Here is a 21,550-nt window from a genome sequence, read left to right on the forward strand (position 1 = left end):
TATCAACACAAAGAAGCTTTTAAACCAGCTCCCACTGTGCAACAGGTCTTTGAAGAGAGAATGGAGAAGTGTAGCACTTACTTTTCCTTAGGTTACGCTTCATCTTTTTATTTGGATCTTTGTCATCTCCGACACTATCTTCAAATGGTCTCTTCAGAGCAGATGAGCCTGTACCTAGGGTATAAATTTCCTTGTAATAGGGATATGCTATTAGAAAAACAAAATTCCACAGCAGGAGTCTGAATTAGTCCCATACTGTTCCTTGCATGTTTATAACACAAAGAAGTCAACCACTGCTCACAGCTTTCATGTTGCTACACGTGAGCCAGTATTAGTTTGTTACTCACTGCATCATGCCATGCAAGGTGCCTGTTGTAGAGCAGTTCTGCAGTGTTGTTCTTACACAGTTAGTCTAAGGCAAGAACTCTAATAGTACTGTTTTTACAAAAATATATATGGAAATTAATTTTTTTAGATGTATGTTGTTTCCTAGAAGGAAATCTTGAGTAATTGTTAGTATGGACACTTGTTACATGCTTTTTGACCAGTGTACAGTCTCTCCTGCCCCAGCAAGAGTCATAAACACCAGTATTACTCTCCAGACCCCAGAGCACTTTGTGCTTAAAGAAAATCCTCAGCAATATTCCAGCTGTACTGCTGCTCTTTGTTGGTACTTCTGGAGAACAGAACTTCCAGATTTCTCCCAACAACAAAATGGTTTTGTTTTAAACCCACATTTAACATTAAAAAAAAGTGGTTTTTTTTCTTTACTTTGCATACATAGCAATATAACTCAGGAACTGCACCCATTCTAAATTGTCCCCTAATTTACTGCCCAATAAGTGATTTTTGAGGAAACAATACCTACCTTCTTTGTCAGTTACTGACCAGGAATATTTCTGAAATGACTTATTTGATGGGAGGGGATCCATTTCCAAAACCTTATAGATCTGACCAAAGGCTGATAATCTGAGGGCATGCTATAAGGTGACAGTAAAAACATAAGTTATGTCACAACACTATTTCTTCTAAATAAGGTTGTAGAAAGAAAATTACTTCTATGACAAGACAGCTTCTACAGCTATCTTCTGTGACAGCTACAGAAATGCTAATATCTAACAGTTTAAAACTCAATTTCTGTAATAGAAAGTGCAGGGCACATTGACAGGGAGCCTGCTCAAGGGCTCTGTGCCACAGGCACTGGAGCTGGGACCCAGGCAGCACACAGACATCAGGCTGCCTTCTGCTGGGATTCGGTTGCATACACATTGAACCCTGCACTCCTGAACTATCATTTCATTTTTCCAGGGCAGTGCACTGGAAGAACTGCCAGGACTGCCGCTACAATAAGCTATCCTAGCAGAGAATAGATTGTATTAAATGAGCTGAAATCTTCACTATTACAGTATCTAGCTCCACAGATGTGCAGGTTCTCTACCTGAGCACTGTGCGTAATGGCTTCTTTTTGCTGAACTGTCAGGTAAGACAAAGCATCTGTTGGCTCCCGCTCACAGGGGTCATGCAGACCAGGGCCTCCTAGGAGGGAAAGAAGCAAAGATTACTGAGAGCAAACGAGATGCAGTGTAACACAGGGGCCTGACCTGCACTGCAACAGCTGGTCTCAGTCTTCAGCAAAGTGGGAAGTGCACCTTGTGCAGCAAGGGATTCAGGCATCACACAAAGAAAGTGAACCCAAATATTTTACTCCCTTGCAACAATGGCCACAGAACTTCACTAGGGTTAACACTGCACATGTGCAGTAGCATGAACTAAAAGCAGTAGATTTAAAAAAGATCCACAAACCCAAATCATTTGGATCAATATGCAGTTTTTGATGAATCTATAGCAAATAGATGGTCATTAAGTCTATTTTTTGCAAACCCCTTAATAGGATGGGTTAATTTATAAACAATCTAAACATTCCCCATTAACTTCTATTGCATTGGAAGTGCTCAACTCAAATGGCTACAACCACCCAAACTTACGTTTGGGTTTTTTTACTTTTAATTTTAAGCAAGAAGACATTCATTTAGCTCCACTGCAGGTTAGGAGTTCAAGGCAGGCATTTTTCCTCTAATCATACAGCACAGCAGAACATCAGTGCTGTGTGCTCAGCCTTTCATGGTCCTGAAGTTGATTTGGCCCCTTACCGGGAAGCAGAATTCCAGACGCCAAACACTCCATGACTCGTCGCAACGCTTCCCCAGCGCCCAAAGGTCTATTACAAGTACCTATAGATTTTTCACATATAAGCTCGAGTGGCTAGAAGACATTAAATTAAGATTAGTATGGACACAGGGTAACTGTAATGCAGTTAAATAAGGAGAGGTAGAGGGGAAGAATATTCACATCACCTTACTTCCTTCTTAATCCACTACAGATCTAACTGGCAGAGACAACCATCCCAGAGGTCAGTTCATGACCCATGTATTTGTTCCCTGCCCTGAGTCACCTTCTGAGGAAACCACATGCTCTCCATTAACTGCCCAGGAAGTTTAAAAGGAGGAGTCTTCTACAGCCAAGCCATGTAAGTATTCTTCTCTCAAAGGGTTATCAGTTCTAGGTGAGAGAACATGCAGAGCATCTGGCCCTCCCCAAACCTGCTAATGTGACAGGGTATTGTCTGGTAGGAGCAACACTGTCATGGCAGCCAGATATTTTTGAAAAGCTAAACTTGGAGGCAACAATTTGTATTCTATTGCAAATCCTTGAGAATGTGCAAGGCCCACAACATTTCGTATCTCTCCATAGTACCCGTACATCTTAAGAGACTGAACAAATACTGCTGTTCCCTTTCCTTCCTACAAGCACTTTTCTACACAGGTAACAGTGAAGAGGAAGAGGAGGGGGCATGTAAGGAGGAATTTGATACAATGCACTGTTTTCTCCAATCCAGACACTGATACAATTCCTTGGAGATCAGGAAAATTCAGGAAAAGCATGACCCTGAGGCTTTTGACTCTCTGTACTCACCCATCCTTTCAGTGGTGCCCATGTGGGGACTCTGTTGCACAAATCCCGCAGAATACGAAGGACAATTACACATGATTTTAGTCCATTTGCCCTGGCCTAAAACAAACAAAATGATTCCAATATACCTGCAAAAACCCGGCCGTCAGTGTTGCTTTTCTTTTTAAATGCACAGAGTCCTGGGACAGATTTTTAAATTATTGTTACTTAATACTTAATCAGCTTCATGCAAAATAAAACCAGTTATATAAAATAACATACTTCAATTTAGAGAAACATATAAAAAAGGAAGCAAAATGTCAAGATTGCTTTTGTAGCCTCATGACAACTCTAGACCAGTTGGCTGTCTACCTGTCACGTTGCCCTTGCACAGTACAGCACCGAGTTCAGAATTCTAGACCTTTGCTCTATTAGGGACTAGTGAGAAATTAAAGAGGCATTAAAATTAAAACTGTCTCAAATTAAACCTCGCAAGGCTACAATAACAACAAGGTAAGAACAAATAGCCAACCTGAAACCATTTGGCGTGCCGCAGAGACGCCAAGGCCTCCAGGCATTTCTGCCTGTCCAATAAGTCCGGAGGATCTTTCATCGCAACATTATCTACTGGTAAAAATGGGATAAAAAGAGACAGATACAATTTGACCAAGGGGTTTCTGTCACAATACAAAAAGAGCGGCAGCATCTCAATGAGATAATAAGACTCCCAGAATTTAAGTGCACTGCGTTATTTAATTTAAACAAGCCATTAAAGGTAGTAAATGTGCACGTGTGCAACAGAAGCAAAGGCATTCACTCCTTGTAAAATAAAGATGGCCACTGCTACAGACAATCTGGGATCTTATTAAAAATGTAGAACACATTCCAGGGCAGAAAATAGCTATATAGCACTTTTTTTTTTTTTCTCCTTTCTTCCTGTTGGGTTTTATTGGGTGCTCCCCCTCCACTTTCCCTTTTTTGTGACTTTTATTCCACAAAGGTGGCACAGAATTTCAAAGAGACAAGCTTCTTTTGACAAGATGAAGATATTCTTGGAGGGGTGTAAAAAAAAACTGTAATGGGTAGTAAAAAGTGATGTTATGTCCATGGAGTTCTTGAGAACTCCAAAGAAAACCATTGAATATATTTGAAATATTATTGCATGAGCAGTACTAGCCAAAATAATTCAATGAAAACAATACACAAGAAATGCTAGTAAAAAATTTTGCAGCTTGGTTAGTCTTTCATATAAGCAGAACATATGAAAGAAGGGAGTAAGTTTGGTAACTTCCAGATCATTAACATACTGGAGAGGTAGTCCCCTCTTGCAAAATTCTTCTCTTCCCAACAGCAATTGAAATCAGAGGAAATTCAAAGAGGGATTTGAGAGACAAGACCCTGAGGTCTTCTGTGCAGGTTTACCCTTTTTTGGTTTTCTCTTTTTTTTTTTTTTATCCAGCATGCAACAAACTGCTTTTAGCAGCTACATCCAATTCTGTAGTGAGGGACACTATGCATCAGTCCTCCTCTTTTTTTTTTAAAGGCACCATCAGTTTGTAGTATGATTTATTAGTAACATCTCAAAGGACATTTTCATAGGTTACTTTGGGTAGCATTGGTTGCACGTGCAATTGCATCTTTAGCATTAAAGTTGCTTCACCCCCTATGCTACTCAATGGGAAGGTTACTTTGGTAAAAGCACATTATGTTATGATGGATAAAGGAGCCCAAAGCCAAAAAAAAAATCCCAAAACACCCCAGTGTAAAACTGCACAGAATCAGGTATCTTGTCTGACAGTTCATAGTTGCAGTCTGCACCTGCTGGCTTTGCTGTCAGCAGAAGGCTGAAGTGCTATAAGCTTATTTTCTAACCCCAGTGAACTTCGCAGCAGATATTTGCATTGTTTCTTATTGCCCTCATCAACAGTATGGGGATTATTTTCCAAATAAAAGCTGCAAAGTCTCAAAGCATTGGATTTCTGAAAGCAAAAAAAGGTCACTCTGGGACACAAGATTTGCTTCTAAATTTCCTTTGCAGTTTTGTTATTTTCAGGAGTAATGTACATTTAGTAATTACGTGCCAGAAAACGTCTGTGTAGTTCTGCAAGAAAACTTCACTGTGGACAATATAAACATCTGCTTAAAGCTCATGTATTGTATAAAACAACTACTGTCAATGAATGATCAGAATCTTATTTTAAAACGTTAGAAATGGCAAAGGTGACTGATTGCAAAATCATTAATTTTTTGCAATGAACTGGATCTTTAAAAGCCGAGAGATTTAATTTACTGTTGTACAAGGCTTTGCTGAAGTGTGCCACAGCCATTCACAAAGTACATTTATTTTTCCTTCAAACTACAAAGCAAACCAAATCAAAGGTCTAAATTAAAATATCTTGGCAAATTTTGCCAGCTGCTGATTCAGTACTAGCATCCTGAGCACCTTTCACAGATGTTGCAGTCAGCCAACTTTTGGGTGCAAGATTCTATTAACAGGAAGATGAAGAGAACAGGCAGTGAGGAGGGCAGGCGGCTTGCAGCAGGCTCCCTTTTGACACCCTCAGGAGAATGGCATGTTTCTTCATGCTCTGCCAGTCAGGAAAGTGAGACCAAATCCGAATTTTCAAATGCCATTGCAAAGCTTTACTGTTTTGCTTGTGGTTTTAACAAGGGCAATGATACAAGGAGTTTAATAAACAGTTAATAATAAAGCCCTGACGTTAGCTCACACTACGCAACAGAACCAGTCCTTCAGTAATTCTCTCCCCACATGCTGTATCTTTCTCTTCACTCAGTAGCTGCCAACTTGGCTTGTTCACAGCCAGCCACACGAGGAGGTTGTCTTCTCCACAGAGGCAAGGTCAGTCTGTGGCTTGTTGCCCCCTCGGAGGCACTGGTGACTCACTGCCTGTGCCTGCCCCGCGTGGGCCGTGGCAGAGGCACACCGGTGGGCTGGGCAGCCAATGCTCAAGGAGCAAGGTTGATTTCAGCCCCACTTTGGTAAATTAACTTGTTTCTTATTACATAAGCGTGTTGTTACTGTGTGCACAGTAACAGCAGCTGATTTGCAAGCTACAAGGTTCTGGTCTGGAAAGCCCAATTTATATTTGATGCTGTGACTAAAAACTCAGTTTCTTAAGAAGTTTAAATTTTACAGTGATGCAAAACGTGGGAATTTTAGGTGCTTGACTTCTTAAGTCGACATGAGAAAGCAGAGCTTTATGGCTGGCCACTTGTGAGGAACACTGAAATGCACACACACGCTGGTTCGCTGTTTGTTTTTGCTAACAAGCAGCAAAAACAAATAGGACAAACACCACATCTTAAACATGAACACTCTTCCAAAGAGGAGGGGACTGAAGAGAAATCCAGGAATGTTTTCAGTACATTCTGACACCAGGGCATGAAGGCACACACAGCATTCCTACAGGACAGATGGGAGCACCGATGAGGAGGCCCGTTGCGCCTACCCTGGCCGGGCTGGTTAGAGGACAGATTAGTGCTAATCACACCGAACGCGGAAACCTTGGTCAGTTTGGGGCAGGCTCTGCTCCCTGCCGGCGGCCCCGGGGGGCAGCCCGGAACCCCATGGCCTATCTTACATGCGAGATGAAAGGCAAGTTGAAGAGCATTTGGAGCTCCTTTATTCAAAAGGATATAAGGAATGAGCTCAGAACAGTTTCTAAAACTGCATAGAGAGTACATTTACATTTGGTTGGCATTATTCAGGGGTATTAAAAAAATATGGGAGTACTTTCTTTGGAGATCAAGGTATTTACACCAGGCAGATCCTCTTGAGTCTTTTCCCGTGATAACAGATATGAAACTTTTTGGGTCTGAATCAAAGTGAAAGGGATCAAAATATGGTTGGAAATATTATGAAAAAAATTATCCCCAGCCCTCCTTTCAGTTTACTTTGTGACACCTGCATAACATTTCACATACCTTTGGAAAGGAATATGATAACTGTCTCTGCTCGCTTGTGATGAATCAGTGTCAAAGAACCCAGGCTTTAAAACAAGATCCATTGCCCCGTTAACTATCCGTATCAGCTGTATAGAGCTGATAGTGTAACACCACTCTAACACAGGTAGTAAAACCATTTGAAGCTTTACAAAAACTAGTACAGCATTTTTAAAAATATTTTAAGGTACTGGAAACAGAATAGAACACCTACATTTTAAATATAAGGAGGCATAAAAATTAAAATCCTCATTCAGTTTGAGGTGAACTCGGGAGTCCCTACAGTTTAGTGCCACAAAGGCATCACTTTTTCCAAGAAAATATTTGGACAGAAGCCTTTCTATCCCCTTGTGACAGTCTTGCAAATCCTTTACCATCAAAATTTGTCCTGCACTTTGTGCTCTTTCTCACGAGCATGGATCAGCTGCAACAACTACAAGGCTGATCTCAGCATCTTACGGGAAGCTGAAGAACAACTACAGTAATATGCAATTTATTTTTAATGGTCTTGCAAAAGAGCATGGTTACTAATTTGAGAACAAGCAGACATTGCAATTTGGGAATCTTTGCCATTCATCTGTTTTGTAAGATTTTTCTGCATCCAACTGCTGCCAAAGTGTTCCATTTAATTAGAAAAGGGATCCTTCCTGCCATTGCCTCCAACAAAAATGAACTGACCAACATTTCTCATTGTATCGGTATTTCATGTGGTAGAAGGGAGGAAGCAAAGGACTTGTGGCAAGTCTAGAAATGGGAAGAGAGCACCAGGGAGTTCCCTAGCCCACATGGGCCCAGCTGCCTCAGTTGTCATGACAGAGAGTGGCCAGTTGGTCAAAGGTCTGACATCATCCAGTGGCAAAGTCTCTAGGGATAGGTTTGGGAAGCGGAAGCAGAAATTACTGACAAGATTTTTAAAATCAAACAACGTATGGCTATGTTTGCTCTTCTCTATTTCTCTTGGTTTGTTTCCAGCCTCGTTGCTGCTACCAGTCAACACTCCTTTAACAAGGGGCACAGAACTCTATCGAGTCACAGAGTTAGGGAGAAGGAACAGAAAGAAACTACGTTACAGTTTTCTAGATCTATTTTTCTCTAAGGACATGAGGTACAATGCTCAATTCAGAAGCAAAAGTGCTGTATTATAGCACTGTAACTTCAATTGCATCCCAGCTGGGAAATTCGTAAAGCTAGAAACATACACAAATGTATCATCAATTAGTAAAAACTGAGGGCCAGGATGACATTCTTGAGAGCTTTGCAGGAGAGGGGTTTTTTTTAATATAAAAAAAAGAAACAGTTTTTCAAGACACTACAAACCAATCCCACTTGACTGACAATTTGAAAACAAGACTGTGCAGCGCTGGGGTGCCCAAGAGTTAACTAGCAAGTCTAAAAGAACAGAGAACTAAGATCTAATTGTATGTCCAAGTTAACACTGTAGGAATATTGCTTGCAAATGAAAACTGCATATTTATGTGAAAATTAAGTGACTGTTGTCTTTTTAAGGCACAAATAATGTAACCCACAGTGGCAATAGCCAGTCAGGTAGTGGATGCACAATTAGAAACCTACTTCCCAATTAACCCTGTGCTGCACAGTCAAGGCATTTAGATAGAACAGTCTAAAAAACAAGTTAAAACACTCTGTGTACCTCCTTCCTTCTTCTCTGCTTCATCTCGAATGAGAGGGGATGTGAGTATCACCTTCAAAGTTAGCTTGGGCTCCTTTGTGTTGTGAATAATAATAGCTGCCTCATTTACATGCTCCTCCACCAGATACTTCTCTTCTGTAAGTTTCTGAAAGTCACCAAGAAAGATTTCAAGACTCTCCCAATAAGCTGAAAAACTGCAGAATCTGTATGTGCATATGCCTCTTAACTAATGAGAGCCCCACAAGACATTGCAGCAACAAATAAAGCTTTACCTCTCTCTTTATAAACAAACAGGAAAAACACCAGTAACATGCTTAAGAAAAAAGGTCTGCAGCAAATTTAATGAGGATACCAAGTAGTTCCAGTATAATATCACTTTTTAATTTTTTTCTTTTTAATAAAGGCAGAAGCTAACTTTCATAGCTGCAAGTATACAAAACACCACCAGCAACTTTTCTTTTTAATAAATACACACTTCTCTGATAATGCTGCCTCTGAATATAAAAGCTCTCATATGCTGTATGACCAGCACAACCACAACTGCCCATGCACCCTGCAGACAGATCCCAGTGCAGGAGCCACACAACATCACCTACTCCATGCACCTGCCATGAGGTATGACCAAACATCTTCAGGTGCCCTAGCAACAGAGATTTCACCACCTCTCCAAATAGTCTATTCTGATTCTTAGCCACACAAAATTTAGTTGACCTATTTTGCAACAAAATTTCCCCTGCCACAGTTCCAATGCCTTCTCATCCTACCTTTGGCAGTCATGTGAAGTACTGAATCACTGTCGCTTTTTAAATAACCATTATGCCCTAAAAAATATAGCTGCATTCAACCTTGACTTTTTCCAAACCAGGTAATTTTAATGATGTGGTTTTCTAGGTGCTCATTCTCACTTGGCTGATTTTCTCCAATTTGTCTGTCTATCTCCCTTTCCATGCAACACTTGAAACTGGATGCAAGACAGTGCTGTCATCCACTGCATTCATTAACACACCCTCAGGAGAGGTCCCCGGTACCGCCCGGCAAAGGCAGCCTTCCCCTCCTGACAGAAATCAAGTGGGTTTTAAATAGTTTTCAATAAACTTTTTATTTCTTGCTTAGATTTCTTTTGTAGCTAATACTACAACTACCTTATCATTCGTTCCATTAGGGTGCATTTTATCAGAGTTATCTCAGTCTGTATCTGCAGGTCTTTTGCTAGTCCTTTGGGACCTCTCTCAATCCCCAAAGTACAAAGACAGCCACAGGTGGCTCAGAGTCCTGAAGCTGTTCCTTGTGTTTGCGTTTGCTTCAGCAAGACCATACTGTCTGAACATATCTAACATTTTAACTTCTTTCCCATTGCAATCTGCACTCCAGCTTCTTTACTGTTGACATGAAAATGTTTACCCATCTGCTCACTAGTGGCCTTCAAAGAAGCAAAGCAGAAGCTGTTAAGATCTCTGCACCTCATTTGCTCTTTTTGTCCACTAATGGGCATACACCTTCCTTCTCCCTCCTGCAGCTGACAGGCAGAACCTCTCACCCTCCATCTCCATAACTGTTGTAGCTTGTTTCATGAGGCAGATTCCTCTTACCTCATCTTACCTCACAAAGCTTTCCCACAGGATCTTACCTACTTGCCCCTTGAATTTATTGCAGCCTTCACATCATTTAACTACATCAGTTCTGCCATTCTCACTTTTTTGAAATTGTATGCTAACATCACTTTCATCCCTTGTCATTTCATGTCTCACCACAAACAAGTAAAATTTACTCTCTCACTACTCAATAGGTCCTTAGCATTTTCAGCTGTGGATAGGGCCACATCTGCAGGCACAACTTTCTCTCAGCAAGCTCTTTATGTGAACAAAAAACAGTGAGAACAAATAGCTGTCAAGGATGGTAAAATACATACTGTCTGTGTGGAAATAAACAGAAGGCAGAAAAGCGGATCAGGAGAAAAGCATATCAGGCTTGGACGTGGTTTGGAGAGAGGCACTTGCAGCAGAATACCTTAGGGCACAGTTTCTCAGCAACAGTTGTGTCAGTCTGGGAGCTGGACTGATTATTCAGCCTCAGAGCTCTGTCAAAACGGAATTATCCCTAGCTGCTTTAACGAGACTGACAGTAGCTCTAAGTGCTGCCTGCTGGATGCCAACTCCAGAATTAAATAGCCATAAATAAAAAGAATTACAAGTTCATGATTAACATGAGCTAAAGTGAGTGACCACCTAAAGTCATTTGTTATCACTTTAGAAGTACAGAGCCGTTTATCTGGGAACAGCCCAAGTAAAGCAACACAGCTGCAATGTAGAACCTGAGGTCCAGGCAGGGGACAACACAGACCCAATTCACATGCTCGAGCAGGGGAGATTCCTGGCACTGCCATTTAGCTCATGTTAATGGTCGGACCAGAGAGCAAAAATCCACTGGGTTAGTTTCCAAGTAGAAAGATTAGCTGCCATCACAGGAAAACTGACTCCACAAGTAGAGACTAGCAACAACAGGAACACAAGGCGTTAATTTTGTGAGTAACTATTTCACATTACCACGTTAAACATGTCACAAACCCTAGATTGAAAGTATATTTCTTTAATTTGTATCAAGTCCCTTTTTTCTGGAACAAATTCCAGCCTTTACCCAAATAAACCTGCAGTGTTCTCAGCCATAGTTAGAGGACTACTCTAAATGAACTCACCTGAATTTGAGCAGGGAGATTGTCTTTAACTATACATAGCAAAGTCTTTGTGGGTTTTTCTTTGCACATGAGAACCAGCTCCAGATCCATATCATCTTTTATCAGCAAGCCCTTTGCAACCAAGCCAATTCTCATAACACCACACAACGTCCGACCACCTTGATCCCTGGAAATGAAACAGTTTGGAGTCATTAAGATGCTATTTTCACACATTCAGGATAAACGGATGGGACTGATGACTGTGCCAGAGTGGTGTATCACTGATCAGAAGATGGAAAGCACAGACTCCTTTTATGCAAGTAGCTCCTATGAAAAAATTAATTGAAGCACTGATTTGCAATCCACGCGATTGCAGAAGTTGCTTGGCTCAAGTCACAAAGCACCAAAAAGCCCAAATTCACTATCTGCAGATCTCCCAAAAGAGCAGAATAATCTAGAGGAGCTCTCTGACAGAAATCCTGGTTTCAGAAGTGATCCAAGTTGTCTTTTTAAGAGTGGTGCTCCAGCTTTAAATATGGGCACACACGTTTTCAATACTTCTTTTAGTTTCTTACACCAGTTACTGCCACATGATGTATCTCACACCCTGTGGCACCAGCTACGGGCTCATCACTGTTACAAAATCCACAGAAAGCACGTTGGCAGTAAAGGTGGCACCACCTCAGCTGGAAAGGCACCGTCCCCAGCATCCTTACCATCCAGAGGGATGGGCTGGACACAGACCAAACTCCAAACCAGTAACACGGTGATTGAGGTTTATTACATAGATCCTGAGCTTCACTCAGAAGTATCTTAATCTAATAATTGTACTGTCTTTATATTTTTGAGATGGAAAGCCAGGAACAGGTGCTTGAACAACAGACTGAAGAAAAGGAGGAATGACAGGAAACAGTGGCAATCCCAAACTAGTCACTATTCCAAACTGCTTAGTATGGAATAGCCAGAAGCCAACTAAGAACTTTACAAAAGTAAACAACATTTCATCTTCCACCTTGGAACTCTGCTACTGTAACAGGGTCTGGACACAAACACCCCAGAAACCACAGGGCTCTTTTAGCTATGGCTCGTAACTAGCATAAAAAAAATTCTAAGTTACAGATTTTTCTACAGTGTAAGCTCCTTTTAGCTTGTAAAGTGATTAGTAAAATAACATCCCAAACACAGAAATACATGAACTATTTTATACCTATCAGTAATACACTGATGTTTACAAAAACTGTGCCCTAAATTTATACCATATGTGCACACATGTGACAGCAGAGCTCACCAACTGTCAAAAGCATCAACTGCATACTTGGGCTGGGATGGGGTTTTTAATTTATTTTTATGAATCCATTCTGTGCCTATTTTACTCACATCAGAAGACACCTAAAAATGTTGACATTGATGCTAGACAGTCATCAACAGAACATATAGCACATGGCCCATCCAGAAAGATCTTCAGCAAAACCCTGAGCTTAAATACCTTCCTCCAGAGGATGGCAGAACTTAATTGTTCATCTGTGGACAAGCAGCCTATCAGCCCACTACAGTTATTCTCTCATGCAATACAATCACACTGTCTTAAACCAATTTATGTGGAAATATTCGTGATTTTAAGTGTTTTGCTATTTCTGTTTGAATACATTTCACACCAAGAAAGTGCCATATCACAGCTCAGCCTTACACAGCAATGCCAGTGATCAGACTAGTGTCTGTTAAATATTTGTTAGGAAACAGAAAAAGCCACAGGCCTTGAAGTGAGGGACCATTTGTGTATTTGCTTTTCCAAGGCTATCTTGGACAATGCTCTTCACACTGCTGAACATTCCTTGTGTGGGTCAGTGTGTTCTGAGTAGGTGGTGCTGCATTTAAACTTCATGCAGAGCAGTTTCTTTCAATGGCTCCCAAGCCCTCAACCTTATCCTAGAGATAAAGACAAGATGTGAGGAATTTTCTGTAGAATCCACAACACTTGGGAAAACAGCTCAAGTCCTGAATGCTTTCTGCTCCTCCTAGCCATACAAGTTTCCTTGGTTTCACATCTCTTGTTTCTAACTTGAAGCATATCCAGACAGTGAAGTACAGCAGAGCATCATACCTTAATTCCTGAATACTACTCTAAAATTTCTGGGGAGACTTGGAAATGACAAAGAAACACATTATTACAATAAAATAGGAAGCAGTATTTCATTTTTTGAATTTTTGTACATGCATACATTTAGGAGTAACTCATAAATGCAGTGGCAATCTCTTCCATATAGAGCCAGTAAATTGTATTTTCAGTTTAAAAACCTATAGTCTTCCCAATTCATAGTCAGACCTTTCTCCATTACCTGCACTGGATGGTCTCTTACTCCAGGCACAGGGTCTGTATTTCCATCTGTTGCTGCCAGAGTAGGCTATACTTCCCCCATCTCAAAATGTAAACAACATATTTATTATTTACTAGGACATAAAAAATTTTGAAAGGCCTCACAATCCACCTTTCACTTTCAGAAAACGACTTTCGGAAAGCAGCAGCATCAGAAAGGAAATGGGAAGAGTCCTCTGGTTACAGCTCTCCAGTGTAAGTTATGCTACAGATGTAACCAGATTAAATCCCAGGACATTCAGCAGGCCAGTATTACATCACAGGGTGAACAGAGAACTGGAAGTTGGGTTCCTCACATGATGATAAATTGGCTGTTGATCTCCTGCTGCTTCAATTCCTAACCTGTAACCTGGATAGGTCCCTCATTATATTGGGTAGAGAGAGATTTACTTATATTTGCCTATAAATGCCAAGAAGTTTGTCTGCTAAACGTAACTTTACAACATCACAGAAAAACAATGAAACAGAAAGTGACTGCTGCCCACAGAGGGCTTATTACTATTCCCTGCACTCCCCCTACGTGCTCTCACCTCAGAAAGTCCAAATACATCCACTTCCTCTTAGGAACATTCATAAGCAGAAGCATGTAACACTACGACTGCACTGAGAGGGGAGGGAAGCGTTCAGGGCAGGACAGACCCGCGCTGCGGCTCAGCTCACTCACTTGGCACTGCTCTCTGCAGCTTCCTCCTTGGCATCCACGTCGCCCTCACATTTTGTAGACTTGTTCTTTTCATCCATCCAGTCAGAGACATGTTTAAGGGCACATTCTACTGTCGATACCATGTTCTGGACAGCTTCAAGTTCCTCTGGAGATGGATAGATGGTTGAATGTTTCACCATGACGTGGCGGTCATCGTTAGCAAAAGATCGGATGGATCTCTGTTGTGAGGAGAGGAAAGAACAATGTTACTGGGGGCTGGCAGTAGAAGGACACTGCCTGAATGGGAATCCTCCCTGGCATGTTAGGAAGCGTTCTATGACAACCACTGCTTATAACCATGTGGGATGTGACTTCTTACCTTTATTTAAATGACGTTTAAAAAGAAAAAAGAAAGCAAACATCACTGTGAAAATCAGCATTAAGCAACAAAACGTGTAAGACCTTGGGTGGGTTATAAGCTTTTAAGGTCAGTGAGAGATAACGTAGGCCATGATCTTCTCTGAAGGACCTACATCCAATGGAGATACAAGCAATAGTACTTAAAGAGAGGCTTCCCTACCCTGGAATACTTGCAGGAATTAAGGAGTTCCTGGATTTTCAGCCATCTTTGCTTACTTGTGTCAACCTTCAGCAGCTTGATAGCTCAGAGCACAGAAGAGCCATGGCCCTTACCCAGCTGCTCACCTCGTTTCAGGACAGGGGAACTCAGGATGTAGGCATCCCAGGGTGAGAGCAGACAGGGAGAACAGAGGAGATTCCTGTCTTGTAAAAGGCACTGATACTCTCCAAGTACTATTCTGCATATTCTGGAAGTGCTGAGTGCAGCCACTTCTCTGTTTTTGCTTGAGACAACTGCAGCACACCTTAGTACAAGGCAATTAAACAGCCCTTCCCCATGGTTTTGTTACTGCTGCAGATGAAGACAGACAGTAGATCTCGCCACAAGAGGCTTAGCAAAGTGCACAGGGATTTACAAAGGCATGAATGAAGGTAAGGATAGAGATAAACTGGTAAGAAAAGATTGAAATAATTTCTTTTGAAAACCTCACAAAAATATAGAAAGAGATTAGAGTGCTAATTAAAAGAGTCTGCAGTGAAACTCAAAGTCCTGAGTGATACTGGTGAGGAAGGTACACCTAAGTGGCTGGGTAACTTGTGCTAGGCAGTCTATGGTCTGCCACATTATCCAGATGAGACTTCTTTGATCTAAACAGTGACCCAGAGCAGCTGTGATCACAGCACAGACCTCTGGCAAGAGCAGCTCTAAATCTTGTTCTCTATAGACACATCAATCACTGCTGAAAGCTTCCAGAACTTGGAAACATCAACTAAGAACCTCTGTTCCTCCTATACATTAAATAACTTAATTAGGTTTCATTTTCACCCTTACTTCATGGGTTTGTAACAGTACACACCCTTAACAAAAAAGGCCTTTGAAGAACCTCAAAGGCCTCTGTGCTGAATCCTTGTTAAGGACTGTTCATGATTTCCTGGTGTATTGCAGTCACTACATCCCTTCCATTGGAGGTCAAAGTGACATTATTCTTTTCCTAAGGAAACATGTTTCTGCCCACATGGACAATTCAAGCAGTGAAGGAAACTGTCAGCTGGGGTCTGGTATTATCCCTGGGACTCCCATAGGTTACAGAGTGCTTCCAGGAGGTCCCTCTTGTGGCTTACCCACAACATGGATACAGAAAAGCTGCAGGTCAGCAGTGAAAACTGATAGGCTGGATTTATTAACTCACCCCCACCATCTTTTATCTCATGAAATATCCATTAGGAAAAACAGTAAAACAAGAACAAATTAATAACTCTTAAATTAGAAGACATTTGCTTATTTGTCTAATGAAGAGGGACTGACAAGATCAATACTTCATTACAGTTTAGGCCCAAAATAGCAGCAAAATGGGACACTGTTCAAAATACAATATATTTATAACTCTGCTTTGTCAAGTGTTCTTCCCTTTGTGCTCTGTAACAGGTAGTAGTCTTGTTTCAGGTTTTGTTTGGGTTTTTGTGTTTTGTTTATTTTTCTTGTTGTTGAGTAGGTTTTGTTTGTTTTTATATAAACACAGCCTATCAGCAGCAATCAGCTCCACAAACGTTAGAGAACTGTAGTCAAAATTTATTGCATTTATTTGCCTTCTCTCAGTAATAACCTTAGAGGACTTAAAAATAAATAAATATGCTCAAACTGCTCTGCACAGGTATTTTCCAGGAACTGTGTAGGTTTATTGTCTTTTTGTGAACACATCTGCAGAATCTTCCCATCACAATATTTCATACAATCACACACACACAAAAGAACAGCACTTGCTTTTGTGAGGAAGAGTTTGGAAGGGGAATATCAGCATTTGGTGATGCAATCTGCAAGTTCAAGGTCACTCATGCTCTTTGCTACAGCTTGCTAATGCCAGTTTTATTAGAAAACCTTATGAGCATCCCCTTCGTTCATATTTAATAATTCATGTAATGCAGGCTCACAAGAGGACTCTCTGGTTTTAAGAGGCTGACAATATATCAAACCTCGTTTGCTTTGCTCAAAGCATGCTGCACCCCCTCTAGTTTAGTGCAGGGTCAGAGAAAGCCCTTACTCTGGGTCTGTCGGGCCCCATGCAAGACTGTCAGCAGAGAAGACTTTTAATGCAGCCTCAGGAGAGATGACAAATACCTACCATGGTTTGTTAGTGTTTCAGCTCTTTCTCCCTCCCTTTCTCCTTTTCCCTCCTCCTTGGTGTCTTTGCTAAGCACTGTTTTGCCTGACAGAACCTCTTCATAAGCCTCTCGGTCCCTTGACAGCTCAAGAGTTCATACAGCCAGGATGTTCTGGGAGTCACTTTCTGTAATTCACCTGCAAGAAGAGAGAAACAACTTGAAACCAGAATAAATGGCACATTAATTCCAAATCCTGTTCAACACGGCGCAGTCAGTCAACCCCTGGTGAAGGCAAGCAGGCTTCAGGGCAGGGAGGCAGTCGCTGAGCCCTTCAGTCCTCAACAAGCAGATGTCACTGTGGAAAGCACCTTCTCGTGATGTGCCCACACGCATGTAACGAGCTTCCCGTGCCACCTCGGGGTGGTCTGTCAGCCACCTGCCATGGGGGTGGCATGAGGCAGATGGGAAATCCAGCGTGGCAAACACACCCTGTGCAGAGCCAGCTCAGGGAGTCTCTGCTTTTGTGTGGCATGAACTTTAGGAATCAAACACGCTATATTTAATTATCAAAAAGTAATTATCTGTGAAATCCCCAGTGCAGCCCTTGGTCCCGAACGTGTCAGATGCTGTACAACAAGAACCAAGACTTCAGGTGGCTGTTAACTGCAAGTTGTTATTTAAAGAGAGACTTATTTAAAGTGCATTATAACAAACTGAAGATCTGAGACTTGTGAGAATGTTCAGCTGGAATCACCCACACTGCCTTATCTGCCCTTCCACTGCTTTTCACAGCACACAACATTTGAAAGGAAGATCAGCCCTCTTGTTCTAACCCCAGAAACAAACACCAGCCCTGGCAGCATAAGGAACAGCAAATAGAGGTTCTGGTAAGACAAGAAAAGAGCAGGGTAACAGAGCAGGTAATGTGAGAGAGAGAGAGAGGAAAGCATAAGCTCACTGCAGAGCAGGATGCTCTAGTCCTTGCAGAAAATTCCTGTTTCCCTTTCCCTGCACATACTGTTGCATCAGCTTTTCAGCAACATTTTGAAAAATTGAAAACCCAGTCAGTAAATTTCAGCCTCCTGACACACACTGAAATGTTTTCCTTTCCTCCTGTATGTCGATCCTCCTTCTCTAGCAATATGTTGCATATTGTCTGTCAGAGAATCCTGACATTGTTAGAGATAAAAAGTATTTTTGGCAACAGCAGAGGGATAGGCGAGACGACTGGAAAGCCGAGTGGATGCTTAAACCTCAGGGGTGTGACAGGGAGTAATTAAAATGTTGCATCCCATAGAGATCTGAACATGCATGGGAAAGGCAACAACAAATCCTGCTTCACTATTTTGCTATTCAAGAAGAAATTAAGCTGGTTTACACGACACTGCCAAGGAAGAAACCCAAGAGAGTTAAATGCAGTCATACTAAAAATATTTGGGAAAAGCAAGCTAACGAAACTCCTGAAGGCCCTTGCTTCATGTCACAAAGGCTATATACCCTACCAAGGTGTAGTAACACTCTACCAAATTGCTTCCCAGAAGCAATCAAGGAAGGGGATGTTCTTTCATAGGACCAGATTCTTCTCTTAAAAGATCCTGAAAGGAAAGCAAGGGCAACTGGGAGGGAAAGGAAGCAAAGATTACAGCTTGGGCACTATTTATTCTATGAGCTAGTCATAAGCTCTTCCACACTTAGTCTTTTGCCATCTCCAGAAGCAATCAGACTCTTTACAAGGTCTTTTGGTTTGGCTTTTCTGTAGTAATAATAATATGCTTTTGAGTCAGCAGATGGCAAGCTAGAGACTTATGAGACTTGTTTCTAGATCATCTATCTATTTTGAATTAGTTCTCCCTTCAACTAAATTCCAGCTATCTTCACATGCTCTTCTTCCCTGCAACTCCCACGTTTCACATTTTCAGTTTGCTATCTTCTCTGGTTAACTGTAACTTGGCACTTTCAGGCACAGAGAAGGGCACTGGAATGTGTTGCTGACTTCAGCATATGCCCAGTACAGTGTCTCTAGACTCCAAGCAACACTCCAGCCTGGCCTGCCTCCGAAGACTACTGCAAGCTGCTGCTTATCAGCTTGTACAGTGTACTGAAAGCAGATGGACAAAGGTAGGTGCCTGAGCAAATTCTGGTGCTGAGCAGAACTGCTGAGCAGACTGTTGTCTAGAGGGCAAGGCTGCAAACTACCTTCCATGCTCTGGAGACAGGCATACCTCAGGGTGCAATTCTGGATGTGCCCAGTGCTTTTCAGTCTTCTCTGAAAATCTGGAACAGACTGAAATCAGCTGTTTCACAGCTATGATGGCTCAATCTTCTGCTGGACAGGTGAAGCAAAATGACCAGCACCTCTCAGTACTCTGCCTTAAGCTGGTAGTTACCATCTACGTTTTCAAGGCAGGTTCAAGTTTCAGTGACAAGTACAATTTGTTGGATGAAGGCTCTACCTGCCCTTTTTCTCAGCAGTAGGTGGCTGAGGTCAGGGCATGTACAGCTGAAGTATGAAGGAATCTTTATTATAAAACTCAGCTGCAGAAAAAAAAAAAATCTCCAAAGTTGAGTTGAAGCTGATTTACGATGACTTTGCAATCATTAACATCCTAAGAATATTTCACAGAAGTGTGTCCAGAATTTAAAACCTAATATAGTTCAGACTTTGAGAGAAAATTTTCAACAAAAGCACTACAGAGGAGGGAGTTTACTATATAAGTGCAGACACAATATACAGAACAAAGTACATCTGACAGCATGCGGAATTAAATTAAGGGAAACTAAAATCAAATCTGCTTCAACCATATGGACTAAGGCAGCAGAACATAGCTCAGCACCAAACACATCAGAAAGCATTATGTGAAGTGAGCAGCAATTCCATAAATCCAGCAGTCTCATTTTACTAAAGGCTACAGCAGGATATTTGTCCCTGCATCCTCCGGGAAGTAACAGCTGATGCCCGGACTGAAAAGCACACTATTAAAATGCACGGCTGTCTTCTCAAGGGCTGCCACCCACACTTGTGAGAAAATTTATAGGAAAAGCTACTAGCACTACCACAACCTTAGTGACCTTGAAAAAGTCACCTTACCTCTGCATCATGTGGCCTTAAAGTGTAAAACAAGAGTAAATACTTGTTGTCTCCAAATGAGGTCACAGAGGAGCTGAGTGGAGTCTGCAGTGTGCTTTAACAGCACTGAGGATTTGACACGTTAGAAATGTTATTAAAACACAATCACAGTCTAACAATGTTTCCATTAAACAGCCCATCCTTCACAGAGGAAGTTTATGCTTTGGCACAAGACGACAAAAAGAATCTTGGATGAGGCCTTTGTAGTGGGATCTACTCCTGCATCTGGCAGGCGTGTTCCCAAGGGACAGACATTTAAACAGCCAGCAGTGATGAATATGCTCAGCTACCTTTGAGCACTTGGGAACAGAAAAGTGAAGAGGCAGGAGAAAAGTGAGAAATGAGACATCAGAACTGGGGAGCTGTGAACTGTGCTGTGCATCCCGGCACCCCCTCGCAGCACCCTGCCCGGGTGTGTCACTGCTGCAGTGGAGGAGGAGACTAGGGCACTGGACTCAGTCCCCCAAACCTCCACTTCGGTGAGCTGCTGTTGAGGCACCTGGCCAGACCAAGTAAATACTATGACAACTGGTTTATAACACTACATCAATAAAGCACACGGCAGCAATACTCAGCTGAAGCATCAGAAACACCCTTCACCCTCCTGATCTACCCTTATACCAGTACCTGCCCACGAGAACCACAGTTCACAGCATACACCACCCTAACAGCACTCAAAGTCTGCCTTAACAGCACCACAAGGACAACTAAGGTTGCCACTAACAAACCAGTGAGTATCTAACACACCCTGAGGTGTGTCAGGCAGAGTAACAGAAAGAACTGGCATTTATATCCTTTTTTGTTACCTTTAAAAGTCAGAATAAGAAGCCTGCAACTTTAAATTGGAAGTTTATTTTAACTTCTGCTTTGCATTCAGGAAACAGGTAATTTTTTGTCACACCATACAAAGTGCTGCTGAAAATATGTTGTGTTTTTCTGCAGTATAATTTTATTGCTGGCCTTCTGCCCAGAGTCTTTCTGGCAGCATCTCCCACAGTTTGAAACTGTGTATCTGGGTCAGAAAAGACAAGCCGCTTTTCAGAACAGCTCAATACATTTGGCAGAAATGCTGATATTGTAATTGAACTCTTTCAGCAACTCTTTTTATGATGTACCCAGACACCAAACAAAACAAGATCTGCAGTGTTGATTAATGTCAAAATAACTGACAGAGAAATATCAAAATAGTTTTCCCTCATGTTAAAAGTATCAACAAACTGAGGGGAACAGATAAGAAATACAATATATGAGGATTCAGTGAGGAGCCCAGGGCAGAGGAATCTGCCAAGTATGACTGACCTTCTACTTGTACAGATATTTTCTATTTTAAATCCAAGCTCCCTGTACACTGTACAGAACTGGCTTCTTCATTCTTCACTACCACAGGAAGAGAAATCCTTGCCACTCACAACCATAGAAGCATTCTGTAAAGAACTGCAATTGCAGCACTGGGATACATATTTAATAAGACTCAGGCTGCTTCCAACAATATG

At 41.7% G+C, this 21,550-nt stretch overlaps 1 protein-coding gene across 2 annotated transcripts in view; it reads right to left on the reverse strand.

Moving 5' to 3' along the window:
- STRBP (spermatid perinuclear RNA binding protein) overlaps positions 1 to 17,127 on the reverse strand; it is a 29,287-nt gene extending 12,160 nt beyond the window's left edge. Inside the window, exons 1-10 of one of the 2 annotated variants that reach the window (XM_008945722.1) lie at positions 16,951 to 17,127; positions 14,273 to 14,490; positions 11,256 to 11,421; positions 8,564 to 8,708; positions 3,482 to 3,576; positions 2,974 to 3,069; positions 2,151 to 2,262; positions 1,439 to 1,536; positions 869 to 980; positions 82 to 174 (exon numbers count right to left, since the gene is read on the reverse strand). In XM_008945722.1, coding sequence (XP_008943970.1) covers positions 82 to 174; positions 869 to 980; positions 1,439 to 1,536; positions 2,151 to 2,262; positions 2,974 to 3,069; positions 3,482 to 3,576; positions 8,564 to 8,708; positions 11,256 to 11,421; positions 14,273 to 14,490; positions 16,951 to 16,953 — 1,138 coding nt within the window. In that variant the 5' untranslated portion in view covers positions 16,954 to 17,127. The remainder of the gene's footprint in view (positions 1 to 81; positions 175 to 868; positions 981 to 1,438; positions 1,537 to 2,150; positions 2,263 to 2,973; positions 3,070 to 3,481; positions 3,577 to 8,563; positions 8,709 to 11,255; positions 11,422 to 14,272; positions 14,491 to 16,950) is intronic. The other variant, XM_008945723.1, reaches the window with a different exon arrangement.
- Positions 17,128 to 21,550: the final 4,423 nt, after the last annotated feature.

The sequence above is a fragment of the Merops nubicus genome, unplaced genomic scaffold (assembly GCF_000691845.1).
Source record: "Merops nubicus isolate BGI_N331 unplaced genomic scaffold, ASM69184v1 scaffold27728, whole genome shotgun sequence".
In the NCBI taxonomy this organism is placed as follows: domain Eukaryota; kingdom Metazoa; phylum Chordata; class Aves; order Coraciiformes; family Meropidae; genus Merops; species Merops nubicus.